Source organism: Mytilus edulis, chromosome 11 (assembly GCF_963676685.1).
Source record: "Mytilus edulis chromosome 11, xbMytEdul2.2, whole genome shotgun sequence".
NCBI lineage: Eukaryota > Metazoa > Mollusca > Bivalvia > Mytilida > Mytilidae > Mytilus > Mytilus edulis.
In genome coordinates, this window is record NC_092354.1 from 61125719 (window position 1) to 61140557 (window position 14839).

The following is a 14839-nucleotide window of genomic DNA, read 5'->3' on the forward strand; positions in this document are numbered from 1 at the left end:
GGCATCATCCTTAATTACAAATTTGAGACAAAATGTTTTATACATGTAGGTTTCCAAAATTACAACCCACCGTTCTGTAAAGCAGTGTTCTCCCCAGAGCCTTTTAGCATCATTGATTTTGTGATGCTATATTGATAGAATGTGATACTATATTTTCTAGAAACAAGATGGTATGTCATAATTCCCTGGTTACCAAGTTTGAGGATAACACTGATTAATCTATAGATATACAATAAGTTAATAAATGGATAAGCAAATTAGACAAGGCAAGGAGTTTAAAATATCTAAAACAGAATTTTTTTTTATACTTTACCATTTATTCTGGTGATAATTCAATTTTAATCAATTTTCAATGATTGTTTATCAAATATAGGCACTATTTAGGTCTACATTTTGTTAAAGAAAAGTGAACAATTTTGGCTTTCATTTTCTTAAGGTGTAGTACCACCAAATCATGGTACGTCACATCTGGTTGTATACGAAAGTAAATCTAAAAAAATATTCCCTTGAATTTGACAGTTGTAGAAAATTAACCCTGCATTTCAATGCACTTAAGTTTTTCTGAGTCATAAACATGTATGTTGGGTGTCTGAAAGCATCATTCCTTTTTGATTTGATGGTCTTATAAAATATTTTGGAAAGTTAAGGTTACATAGTTACCAAAGCAGGTAACCAGTAAATAACAGTGTAAAAATTGGGTTGTTTACTTCCGGTGATGGTTACTTTCTTATATGCAATGAAATGTAGTGTGAAATTTTCACTGTAGCACTGGAAAGGATTAAACTTTATACATGCAAAGTATTTCTTTGGTTGAAATAAAGGTTCATACTGTACAATTTTTTTAAAAGTGCCAATTTAACAAAGACTAATAGGGGAAAATCAATGGTGGTATTACACCTAAACACCAAGATTTGTCTCCCCTATCCCATGACATTCCTGTAAATCCTGATTATAAAACACTTTATGAAAAGCTCTGATTAAATAACAATATGGTTTCATAGATCATAACTAATAATTAATTGTTATCAATTAAAAAACTGAGAATAGAAAAAGAAATCACTTTATTAATAAAATTAACGGTACCAATTTTCCTGCACCAGATGCGCATTTCGACAATACATGTCTCTTCAGTGATGCTCGTGGCCAAAATATTTGAAATCCAAAGCTTATATAAAAGATGAGGAGCTATAATCCAAAACGTCCAAAAAGTATAGCCAAATCCGTGAAAGGAATCAGAGCTTTGCATGAGGGAGATACATTCCTTAATTAATAATAATTTCTATCATTTTGTAACTGTATTATATAGGTGTTGTTCTTTTTTATTTCAATCAACCCAATGTGGTCAGCACTCTAAATTCTGTTAATACTTAATCATTTCCATCCACACAAGGTGGTTAAAAAAATCTTTTTAACAGTCACTGCCGAGTCTTTAGGGCTATTACAGAAAATATCTGTCATATGTTATTACAGATACTTTAATGAGTTGTCTACTCTTTATTCCTTAATTTTTTTAAATCGACAGTAACATATGTTTGTTCTTCGTTAAATAAATGATAAATTTTCTAATTTTTAGTGGGCATTTGGAAAATCTTGAAACTTTGTGTAGAAACTAAATACATAATTTTTAACAAATTAAATTAATGAGACAAGGCTTTTAAAAGATACACCTACATGACCTAGCTGTCATAACTAGGCTTAGTTATTAAAGGCATGTAACTTATTATTTGACACACTTGGGAATTACTGGGAAGCTTGTGCAGAACCTTATTACATGTTCTGATCATAATTTCTTAGAATTAATCAAAATACATTGTGATTAATCATGACGTATGTCTGAATTCATGTTACGTCAAGAAGCTGTAATAACACCATTTAGTTATTACACGCATATTTATTCATAATTAGCAAACTAAGAACTGCTATATCTTCCTACAATTTAGAATTTACATGACAATTGCTATCCAATAAAAAGAAATCCACAGTTAACTAGATTCTCTCTTTCTTATTTTTAAATCAACCAATTTTATTACAAAGTCAATGAAAAGTATTGACTCCAATTTTAGCATTACTATCTACATTTATGTAAAAAAAAATGTAGATAACTATTTCTATGTGTAATTAAGCTCACACCACAAAATTCAAAAATAAATATCTTAGTATATACAAATATGTCTTTCCTGTATGTTTAGTGTGCAAACTTAAAAATATAAATAGTTTAAAATTTCTTATATATCTTTTGATTGCATAAGTCTACAAACACTTTTTGAATGAAATCTTTAACATGGACTGTATTGAAACTCATGACAATATGTAATATTTGTGTTGTTTTTATCTTACAATTTTTTATTCTTTTAGGCAACAATAGACCTATTTACAAATAAAGAGGCAATATTGGTATTGACACTGTATCGAAAAGTATTTAAGTTTATATTTTAGAATAAAATATAAAGTTGTGCAATTTTGAATTGCCCACCCTGAGTACCAATTGTTTTTGAAATATCCTTAAATAAAATTCTTTGTTGATATGGTTAGAAAGCCTATATTAGCTGTTTTTCATTTACCTTGTTAACCAACAGCCTAGCTAGATTTTTTCCAGAAAGGGCATACATAACTTAACTGGTTAGGATATATGGGCTAGTTGTATAGTTGCATGTAAAAAATTGGTTTAGTATAATCATGATAATAATTAACAAATCTATAATAATGACAAAAACCTTACAATCCTTTCAACATGTTCAAATAAACAAACAAAATTCTTAAATAAATCATTAATCTTTCAGACATAAAACTAAAATTAATCCTATCTTTCACATCTTCCACTCTGAAATCACTATCATCATCATCCTCTACAAACAATCATATATTCACCCTGAATAAACATCTAAATAACCTAAAAATCTCTTTCATCACCATCTTACATCAGCCTTGAACTCTTCCTTTAAACTAAAACGTTTAACTGATTCATAGCCAAAAGCAATCATCAAAGAGAATAAACAGCTGGTGGTCATTCTTGCAGAGATTCCCTTGGTCAGTATATTCCATCTCTCTTCACGCCATAAAATCTTTAATGTTTCATTATAACTCTCACCAAGTACCTGGAAAATACAGTTTAAATTAGTCTGATGGTTCACTTGTTTTCTAGAAGCATACATAGTGTTGACAAATACATTTTGTACCAATATGTAAAAAACAGAATATGCTTACCCTTCCGGAGCACCTGATATAACTCCAGTTTTTGGTGGGGTGCTTAATCTTTAGTTTTCTATGTTCTTATGTTGTACTGTTATACCACTGTCCCAGGTTAGGGGGAGGGTTGGAATCCCACTAACATGTTTAACCCAGCCACATTATTTATGTATGTGCCTGTCCCAAGTCAGGAGCCTGTAATTCAGTGATTGTCGTTTGATTATGTGTTACATATTTTTTTCTTTCATTTTTTTATATAAATAAGGCCGTTAGTTTTCTCGTTTGAATTGTTTTACATTGTCTTATCGGGGCCTTTTATAGCTGACTATGCGGTATGGGCTTTGCACATTGTTGAAGGCCGTACAGTGACCTATAGTTGTTAATGTCTGTGTCATTTTGGTCTCTTGTGGACATTGTCTCATTTGCAATCATACCACATCTTCTTTTTTATATAATATTCTTCTAATGGGTAAGGTTTTTCAAAAGAGAAACAATGAGTTCAGCATGACTATAGTCCAAGGTTAGTGGAGGATTGAGTACAAACAAAAACATGATAACCCCTCTCATTTCCACATTCAGTATGTACCTGTCCCACATCAGGACCCTGTAATTCAATGGTTGCCATTAGTTGCTGTCATTATATTTTTTTCCATTATTGTTTTGTAATAAATCAGGCTTTTTCCTTTGAAATGTTTCACATTTGGGCATGTCAGGCTTTTTATAGCTGACTATACAGTATGGGTATTGGTCATTGTTGAAGGCTGTATGGTGACCTATCATTGCTAAAATCTAGGTAATTTGGATTCTCTTGAGGATAGTTGTCTTATTGACAATCATACCTCATCTCCTTATTTTATATGGTACCTTTTAAGTCAAAATTGGACTTTGTTTAGAAAAATTTGAAGCAGGGGTTCCAAATATCAAGTCTAATCTACTGTAAATTCAGAATGCGTGCACTTATTATTGCAATTTTGTCATTTACGACTAAAATGCCATTTTAAAACTTGCGATATTGAGAAAATTCCTGTTTAATTCATATAGAAAATTTGAAAATGGGAGTTAAAAATTATTGTGATTTTAACGCTGTCACATTTTTGTAATAATAAAAATGTTCATCACAATAATTTCTGAATTTACAGTGTCTCCTCTAAGTACATGTTATGATGTATATTCACTCAATAAAATAAAATCATTGGAAAATGAAATTTTGTATGTCATATCCTGTCACTTGTAACATATCTTATCCCCATATTGAAACATCATAATGAATGAAATGATGAAAAAGTTTCTTTTATTTTTTCCCCAATAAATAAACATTTGTCGAATTTGAATTTTCTTTTTCAAGAATGTTAGAGTTATCTCCACTTACATTTCTCCAAACTTTCTTTTAAATTTATACTAGATTTTCAACTTAAAAATGAAAGATGGTTTGAGCCTCTCGATTTATTAACTATTTATGTTATTATCTCCCATGTAAAAAGTAAAATCACAAAAATACTGAACTTAGAGGAAAATCAAATCGGAAAGTTCATAATCACATGGCAAAATCAAATAACAAAACGCATCAAAAACGAATGAACAAGAACTGTCATATTCATGACTTGGTACAGGCATTTTCAAATGTAGAAAATGGTGGATTAAACCTGGTTTTATAGTGCTAACCCTCTCACTTTGATGACAGTCTCATCAAATTCTGTTATATTTACATTGATGCGTAAACTAAACAGACACAATAAATAAAATAGTCTGACAGAATATTGGTACATCAGTCATCATTGTATAACAATTTTAAAAGGAACAATTTAACAGAACACAAAAACATATATCTACAAACACATTCATTGATTTCACTGATGTATGTAAACCAATGGAAATGACAAGGTTAAGAGCCCTTGGATTGTTCAATACATAACATTCTTGAAATCTTGTTCTTTACATGTCAAAAGGATTGGTGAAAACAAGACATACCTTAACTCTTATTCTCAAAATGTCATTGGTCAATACAGGACAGCAGTCTTCACAATATATATTTGAATCTAAAAGGTCTGAAATTGAATTTTAAGAAAAGTTTATGAATTTTACAGGCCAGACAGATATTTTACATACCTGAACTCTTGTTCTAAATACATCTAATTGATTGGTCAACACAAATTAAGCCATACCTGAACTCTGGTTCTTAACACATCAAATGGATTGGTCAATATAACAGAACTGATTCCAGCCAATGGAGCCGCAACCATTTTAAGTGCAAGTCTTGATGTAGATACTGGGAAAATTTCAATCATCCAACCTACAAAATAGTATAATATTATTTAGGCAATCATCATTTTAACTCTGCATGGTTGCCCTTTCTTTGTTGATTGTTAGGCTATTCTTTAGACAAACAAGAAGGACCATAAGTAGAACTTTAATAAACAGTCAATTTCAAATGCTTTTTCCAAAAACAAAAGTATATATTAAATTCATGTGTGAAATTATACATAATAAAGGGAAAGTTTTAACTAAGATTATAAATAGACATTCACTTAAAATATTATTTAATTATGCTATTTTTCCAATAACTTTTCTATCAAGAAAGTGTACCATTATACTCATGTGTATACTAAAACACAGTAGTAATTTTTTTTTTCTAATTTAAGCATTTAAGTTAACTGACCTAAAAATTTATGAAGGGTTAAAATTTCAATTTGACAGACAGCTACATTGTAGTTCTAACAAAAACTCTGTAGACATTGACTTACTTCCATATAAATTATAGAACAGCCACCAAAATCCACTTCCTGCGGAGTAAACAGCTAATGACACACCAGACCCTTTGTAAAAGCCACGTAAACCATCTGATTGCATTATCTCACGACATATTGCCCTCACTGCACCAAACTTACTGTTTTTAATTTCATCACTGATATGTATTTTCTGTAATTTCTGTAGTTTCTCCTCGATGCGTTTATTTGAAGCAGATTTCTTTCCCTCCATCAACATTAAATGTTGGGACACAATGTCTAATGGAACTATAAAAAGTTGATTTACACATGACGCAGAGAAACCTGCCACCATTGAAGCAATGTGGCCGTTATTTAATCTTGCCGCCCAGTATTGTCTTACACTTTCATAAATAGTGATATAAATCACAGAAGAAGGGATCTGTATACAACTAACACCAAATCCTTGATAGAATGCACGGAATCCTTCACGTCTACCGATTTTAACAATGGCATCAAACATTCCTTTGTACACTGTTTTACCCGTTTGTGTCTGTAAACGAGTTCTTACCAGTGTGAGTGGATAAAGTAAACCACGGACACTTAAACTGGTCATTAAAGTTAATGGATAAAATTTAATTTTGTCCAGCATATGGAATTCCACCACATGAATTTCATTCTCTAGATCTCTGCTCAACTCCATATTTTCTTATTGTTTATATTTTGACTCTTTCTTTTGATTTGGTTTAAAGGCTTCAATTTGTTTTCCTGCTTATATTTTTTTATAACTTTGTTATGCTTTGATAATCCTTAGAGCCCTCTCCATATTGGTTCACTAAATATACTATGTCAGGGTTGAATAGATTTCACTTTCTGCATAATTCTTTAAAAATGTGCTAAGCATTTTTTAAAACAGGTTATCATATCTACAAAAGATGAAATTTAATTGAAAGTCTTGCATATCTTTTAACAGCAAATAGTAAAAAAATCATTATACGTCTGAACAAGACATGTACAAATGTATGTGTTATGTTTTACTAGAATCTGTAATTCTTATCTTATTGGTTGACAATGTCAAACAATTATATATTTTACACTTTGTATAACATATAAAAACATGATAAAAGACAGCAAATATGACTACTTGTGCTTCCTTGACAATGTAAATAAAATGCATAGAAAACAAAACAAATGAAGATTCCATGTTAAAAGCTGTTTGGTTATCAGTTGCAACATTAACTACAAATAATGTACAGTTGGTGTTTGGTGAATAGTTGTCTCATTGACATTTATACCACGTTTTTTTATTTTTATTTAATGTATGATAGTTGTTCAAAAGTGAAATGATTTACATTGCAGTATCTTAGGTATTAACTTTATAAAATAGTTTCACGCCATGAACCTATTTAGATGTAATTTAGTACTGTAGTAGTCGTTTGGTTGTTGCTGTTTTTCTTATTTGATTTTGAATTGTTTATGGTTGTTTCTGAAGCCCCTATAATTTTTTTTACCAAATCAAGTTAACCGATCAAAAATATTACAGACTGGCATGTGAATGATTTAGTTCGCAATCGACTTGTATAAATTTGTAATGTCAGAATGTTGTTCAACTTTGCTAGCTTCAGCTTCTTTTATTTGTTAAACAATCACATGTGAGAGGAAAAACTAATCTTGACTTTAGCACAAAAACTGCACATCAGGCTTTATCGTGTTCCATTGAATAGCACAAACCATCACACTTTAGTGTAACATACCATAGCCCTTTAGCGTAGACATGGTAGACTAGGGTTGGCAAAAACACAGTTTTTATGAGTATTATGCAGCCCAGTGGGCATGGTGGGAAATATTGGGAAAACCAGGGTTTTACCGAGTTTTATTGGGTAATACTGGGTAATTAATATAAATGAGTGGTTCAGATTTACAAAAAGAACTGGAGCACACCTTGGGGAACCAATGGTTGCACCCCATTATTCCAACAGCCCATTAGTCGGACAGCCCATTAGTCGGACAGCCCATTAGTCCGACAACCCATTAGTCCGACAACCCAATAGTTCGACAACCCATTGCTCCGACAGTACAATACTCCGACAACCCATAAGTCAGACACATATCAAATCAAGTATCAGGGTATCAGGGTAAAATAAAATTTGTCTGTCTGTATTATTACATTTAGATATGTATGTAATAACATATATTTTAAGAAATAACTCCATATATATAACATAAGGCTAAGGTAGTTCAAATACTTTATATATACATGTACTCAATTTGAAATCTGTATATAGAATATATTAACAGAAAAGAATATTTCATTTACCAAATTAAAGGATCTTTAAAGAGCATATAAATCAAGAACAACCATTGATGATGCGAGCTACTCATGATACCCCCGCCAAAATATTTCGGTAGACAGGAAGATTTTGAGTTGTGAATCTGAAAAAGCATCACACAGTATAACTGACTTATATAAATCTTGAAGTGAGCATTCGATTGAAAAATGACGCTCATCCTCAATTTTATCAGCTGTACAATGCAATTTTTTGAGTACATGTATGTAGCATTTTCAATTCTTAATGTAATGGAAGGGCACCGATTCTGAATTAACATTTGAACTACCTTTCTTAAAATCAATGATATCTAAATATTTTTCTTCTTAAAAACAATCTTTAAATGAAAAATAAGTGTCAAGTTTCCCACAAAACACATATATATAATGTACTAAGTTTTTACAATTTGACAAAGACACAAACGAGACAAGAATGTCTTAGATTTTTTAATGGTTTGTTATTGGCTTTTATATTGCACTTGTTTTATTTAAGCAGCCAAAATGCGTTGACTGTATATTTCTATGACATATATACAGTCACTGACCCGATATGAATATTTAGATAGAAGTTGCTGAAATATTCATGTCCGTCATATTTGTTTTTCGTAAAAATAAGTTTTGTTGTAAATCATCAGTCCTGCATCTCCATCAACCATTATAAAAGAGGCATATTTTTCTAGATTTTAAAATAAGCACAGGATATAAAATTGGTATCCCTACAAATGTATTGAGTGTCATCATGGTCATCTCTCAGACTATGTCTGATCTATCGCTATTGGAAGTGCTATGTACTGTCTCCGTATTTTCGTGGATTCACATTCCTGAACATGATACCATATTCATAATTGGAATTGCTCATGCATCTTTTCTGAGCCAATATTTATTTATTTTTAAGGATCTGGGTATGTATTTGTCTCTTTGTTTTTCTTATTTTGACTGACGCTACATTAGTCCATTATTTCTGCGACTAAATTGATTTAAATAAAACTCAGATGAGTGATACAAGGAGGCAAAGTGTTGCGACCAAAGAGGACGGGTAGTGTTATCCAACTCTGATATATTTATTTATGTAGTCAATAGTGGGGAAACCTCATTCCCCTGATACGCGAAAAGGGGAACCGAAGGTCTAGTAAAAGAAGGTAAATCAAGACACACATGCAAAAAATAGCAAACTAATAACACAGCACAGACTTAATAGTCGACACACACACAATGAAATATAAAGATAAATGAAGTACCTAGACATGTAAAACGAAATAGGGACGAGGGTAAGGACTGAGCAGTTGCTATAAGCATGTGTATCAACTCCAATATACTGAGAAAAATTTCCCGCATGGAAAGAATAATTGGAATCAAAACGGACAACCACAAATATCATATAGAGAACGGAGTTGGTCTTTTTAGAGAAAATTTACCTATACCATTGTATACATGTAAGAAAAAAGGATTGTCCGAATAATGGGCTGTCGGAGTAATGGGTTGTCGAAATAATGGGCTGTCGGAGTAATGGGCTGTCGGAGTAATGGGTTGTCGGAATAATGGGCTGTCGGAGTAATGGGCTGTCAGAATAGTGGGCTGTCGGAGTAATCAGGTAATGGGCTGTCGGAATAATGGTTGTGTGACTTATGGGATGTCACCAAACAAATCATCAAAATCGCTCTGAACAATGTCTCTCTAAGGGATTTATATGTCTCTTATGTAACTCTTCCCTGTATGATCCTGTATCTGACTGTAACTTGACATGTTTTTGTGACAGTTTTGTACAAGCACCTTTGTTGATATCAGTGGACAGCCTTAGATTTACAAACTATAACAGAAGTATCATATGTGTTACTATATAACAAGGTTTACTTTTCTTTTGGTATATTCTGTGTGCATTAAAAACAAACGTGTAGCCTGTAATAGCATACTATTTATGCAATCTGACCCTGAGATTGTGATAGCAGACAACTTTCCACAACGGAAGTTTAAGTCTGAATAAAGGACAAATTTTATCTAGGAGCTGTAAACTGGATTGTGCTAAAATGAGAAACGAAATTGAAACGCAATAAACGAAACGAAACTTAACGAACAAAATGAAACGGAATAAATCGAAATACCAAGGATTTGTATAGTAATCAATGTTTACTATACAAATCCTAGGAAATACGAAGTATGATTGACTGAGGCTATAAAAAATAATTCATTGCAGTTTTCAGTATTCATATTTTTTTCTTTATTCATTTTTTAATTATAAATAGCTTTTAATTATGTGACTCTTGAAAAATGTGAATGGATCTTAGTATGTGTACATATTTTATAATCTCATTAAGCATGTTAAGCTTGCGTTGTTTTACTTCATATATTTACAATTATTTTATCTGGTATGATTTCAAATGCCATATATTTTGTATATAATCATATTTTTCCAATATCCATGCAGTTTTACGACTTCTATCAATATCGATAATTTGAGCGCTCGGTAAGGCGGTTATATGGGTATCGGTATCGTTCGCCCTGATTACATGTTCGCCCTAGGTTTCTTTCGCACTGAGTTTGTTCGCCCTGATAGTTCGTTCGCCCTGGGTTCGTTCGCCCTATATTCATTTATGATACATGTATGTATATGTTACATTAATGAACGAAATATATACATGTATATATATATATTGATATTTATGTATATCTGTAAGACTCAGATCAACGTCCAGTCTCTAATCGACGTCCGTTCTTCCAAATCGACGTCCAAATCTGACGTCACAATAAAATATCTTTCCAAATCGGTGTCCAATTTTATTCCTATCTGATCGACGTCTATTTGTGGGGTTCTCTAATCGACGTCCAATTTCTAGCCTTTCTAATCAACGTCCGTTTTGGACACATAATACAAAATTGACCAGAACTGACAGTAGCCGAAATTTTTAGACCTTTAAACAAATTATGTGTGACAAATAGGATCTATTCAAACAAAAATGTTTTTTTTTATATATTTATAACATACTAGACTAAATATGTAAATAGGTTGTGATATCACTTTTGTTTTAATTTTAGAGATTACATGAAAATAAGGAGATGTGGTATGACGTGAATAATGTAAACAAATCAAATTAGAAAATTTCGGAGCTAGCACGCGAAAAAGAGAGTCTTATTTATAAAAAAAATCTGAAAACACATATGACAAACATACACCAACGACAACCACTAGACTACAGGCACATAAAGAATATGACGGGGTTAAACATGTGTTTGAGCACTCAACCTAGAACAGTTGTGTAATAGCACAACATAAAACATGATGCCAATGTCTTGCGTATATGTTTCCCGCAAGGTGTAAAACTCAGAAATTTGTTGCAAAATATTTTAGAGAGTCCAAATTATAATACTCTCAAAAAGATTGGCTGTACTTCTTTTTTGGTCTATTGTTGAAGATTGAAAATGCCCTCTAGATGTCGTTTGGTTGGGGTTTTTTGGGGTTTTTTTTGTCGTTAGGGTGCTTTCTCCTTGACATCTATTTACATGCATGTCATTTATTAACATGAATAGGAATAACACGCTTCTATGTAGATAGATTCGATTATTTTTTTTATCAAGATAAACTTTAATAATATGCATGATACCTATTTTGGGTTGAAAAAATCTATATGGAAAGTATGTATAAATGTTTAAACCCTACAAAACATATACATGTATAAGTGTAAACAATTAAGCCTAGTAATTTATCAATTATTGATATTGGACATCGATTAAAGACGACTACAATCAATCGGGCGTAGTTTTGTAAATACATGCCGTCACATTGGACGTCGATTGGGGTATCAAAATATTGGACGTGGATTTGAGAATGTAACGTCAGATTTGGACGAAAATTAGAGAAACGGCCGTTGATTTGAGGGACGGACGTCGATTAGAGGCCGGACGTCGATCTGAGTCTAACATATCTATTAAAAGTTAAATACAGAATATTTACCAAATTTATATTAATTAAATAAAATTCTTTGCTGCATTCGTTGTTACACTTTATTTTATAATTACTTTTAATTACTGTTGATTGAATTTTGATTGCTGATAAGGTATCATTTGAAATCGATCTTCGGTCCTACTAAAAAGCGCTCGGGAGCGCCCGAGAGCGCCCGGGAAAAGAAAAAGCGCCCGGGGAAGGAAAATTAGCGCCAGGGAAAAAGAAAAAGCGCCCGGGGAAGGAAAATTAGCGCCCGGGAGAATACAATAATAAGATTTTATAACAATAATTTTTTTCCTAACAAAAATTAATCATTGATTGTTTTGTCCTTAATATAAATGGGGATATGCACGATGCTACCGAGGATGCTACATCTAAAGTGTTATTGCATTTTTACATTTTACTGAGATTTCAAAATTGTATATAAGTAAGTCAATAAATATAAATAAAATTATATATAGACAATCATGAACGATATTGTCCTTGATTAAAACGTATATTTTGTTATTTAAAAATAAATCTTCCGCATAAACTGTGATCCATTATTATCTGTCTTTCGAAATAGTATTCATATATTATTGTTTAAATTGAAACATTCATACTTGTTTTTGTGCTTAAATACAAATGTATAATATCTAAATTTGCAAGTGACTTGTCTAAAATTAGAGTAAAAAATCAATATGCAATAGTTATTTCAATGCAACAAAGTTGTCTCATGCCAATAAATTATCTATAAATTTTTCTATAAATACTATATGTCTCTGCTGTCACGCAGGCGACAGGGGATACAACCTTTACTCAAACCGTCGACTTATTTTCAGAAGAAAGTAAACAGAGTGCATTACTAGACAAATAATATTGTATTTATTAATAACAACCGGTGAAGAGCTTAATAAATCTAACCAAGCATTGGTCTAGCAGAACATATCAAATATGAACAGATCAGAAATAGACAATCGTATACTACTTTTAAAGGTAAAGGGGTTCTTTACAGGGGATAATCATAAAATCGAAGTGTATTTAAAAAAAATGTTAAAAGAGACAATGATTCAAAATTGACCAAAACATTAAGACATTATAAGGTATATATACCATGTCAATTTCAGACAATATGATGAAAACGTCTGGATTAGGTACTGTTGTATACTAGAGTAAATATTGTCTCTCAAGTGGGCGATTTCAAACTGAAAGATACTCTAGTCCTGCCAGAGAACACAGGTTGCATACTATTTAGGCTTTTGATTGATATTTGGATTGTTTAAAGTTTCTCAAATCTATTTGAAATAAAAAAAAAAAAAAAAAAAAAAAAAAAGATACGGGTATATGTACCGAAACATGCTGTCGTCAAAAAAACATTTGAAGCTCTAAATCGTCCTTATTCTAGGAGAGTTGTGAATTGAATTTACAGAGAATAGAATAGAAATAACGCATTCATGTTGCCTCCAATTTAAGATATGTTTGCATTGCATTCGTCTTGTCATTGAACATATAAAAAAGAAGATGTCGGGTATGGTTGCCAATGAGACAACTCTTCACAAGAAACCAAATTGACACAGAAATTAACAACCATATGTCACCGTACGGCCTTCAACAATGAGCAAAGCCCATAACGCATAATCGACTATAAAAGGCCCCGAAATGAAAAATGTTAAACAGAAAAAATAACGACCTAAGGCAGCAACCATTTGATTTTCTGGGGGGGGGGGGGGAGGGGGATACATGCTCTCCGGTTACACATATAGCACTAAACTCAAATCAATCTATGAATCATTAAAACAATTCCTCAATCGATTAAGTAAAAGAGGGGCAAAAGATACCAGAACGACATTCATCTTATCGGGGCCTTTTATAGCTGACTATGCGGTATGGGCTTTGCTCATTGTTGAAGGCCGTATGGTGACCTATAGTTGTTAATGTCTGTGTCATTTTGGTCTTTTGTGGATAGTTGTCTCATTGGCAATCATACCACATCTTCTTTTTTATATACTCATAAATAGAAAATAAACTGACAATGCATTGTTTAAAAAAAAAAACCGGGACAAACCCACAAACACTAGTACACAAAACACAACATAAAAAAAGACTAAGTAATTGATTGATTGATTGATTGATTGATTGATTGATTGATTGATTGATTGATTGATTGATTGATTGATTGATTGATTGATTGATTGATTGATTGATTGATCAACAAACCAACCAAGAAATCAATCAATCAGTCATCAACACAATTAGTCATCAAGTTACTCAACCAATCAATCAGTTAATCAATCAACCAATCAATCATAAAGTTGTAAAAGTTTGAACTGGGAAAACGCATTCAGTAGAATAAATATAGTGTTGAATTGAAAATCTAAATTTCATCCCGTTTATTCTGTAAAATTTATTTCATAATTTATTGGCTTTTAGATCCTTTTACACATTCGTCATTTTTTTTATTTTTGGTTTTTGTACCTACCATTCTCAAAATAGAATTTGATAAAAAGAAATCTAGCGTTTATTCATTTGACATTGTCACACGTGACGGAAGCAAAAGTGAAAATGGCGACCACAACAGGTTTTAAAATTTGCTATATTTCTGCCATTCTTTATAAAGAAAACATTAGACTATTCCTTTTTAGTAGACACAGTAGTTCATCTTATCCACATTTAGATTCCCACGTATTTTTGTATATATTCATATCACTT

The 14839-nt window shown here is 31.7% G+C and overlaps 2 protein-coding genes across 4 annotated transcripts in view; one reads left to right on the forward strand and one right to left on the reverse strand.

The window, feature by feature from the left end:
* Window positions 1-2260: 2260 nt before the first annotated feature.
* LOC139495956 (solute carrier family 25 member 44-like) lies at window positions 2261-10193 on the reverse strand. 2 transcript variants are annotated; one of them, XM_071284380.1, is made up of 4 exons: window positions 10125-10193; window positions 5928-6814; window positions 5349-5476; window positions 2261-3095 (listed from the first exon to the last, which is right to left on the reverse strand). In XM_071284380.1, exons 2-4 carry the CDS (start codon window positions 6589-6591, stop codon window positions 2907-2909), a joined length of 981 nt encoding a protein of 326 aa, XP_071140481.1. In that variant the 5' UTR covers window positions 6592-6814; window positions 10125-10193; the 3' UTR covers window positions 2261-2906. The 2 variants fall into 2 exon arrangements, with proteins under 2 accessions (XP_071140481.1, XP_071140480.1); XM_071284379.1 differs by having other exon boundaries at window positions 10066-10189.
* Window positions 10194-14650: 4457 nt separating this feature from the next.
* The window catches only part of LOC139495959 (cytoplasmic aconitate hydratase-like), a 29180-nt gene continuing 28991 nt past the window's right edge, over window positions 14651-14839 (forward strand). For both annotated transcript variants that reach the window (XM_071284384.1, XM_071284385.1), the window contains exon 1: window positions 14651-14708. In XM_071284384.1, the coding sequence (XP_071140485.1) occupies window positions 14693-14708 (16 nt within the window). In that variant the 5' untranslated portion in view covers window positions 14651-14692. The remainder of the gene's footprint in view (window positions 14709-14839) is intronic.

Coding starts and splice junctions, on each gene's coding strand:
- LOC139495956 (XM_071284380.1), bottom strand. CDS start 6,591: ATGGAGTTGAGCAGAGATCTAGAGAATGAAATTCATGTGGTGGAATTC. Junction 5,477..5,927: donor GTTCTATAATTTATATGGAA/GTAAGTCAATGT, acceptor ACTATTTTGTAG/GTTGGATGATTGAAATTTTC. Junction 3,096..5,348: donor TGTTAAGAACCAGAGTTCAG/GTATGGCTTAAT, acceptor TGTATTTTCCAG/GTACTTGGTGAGAGTTATAA.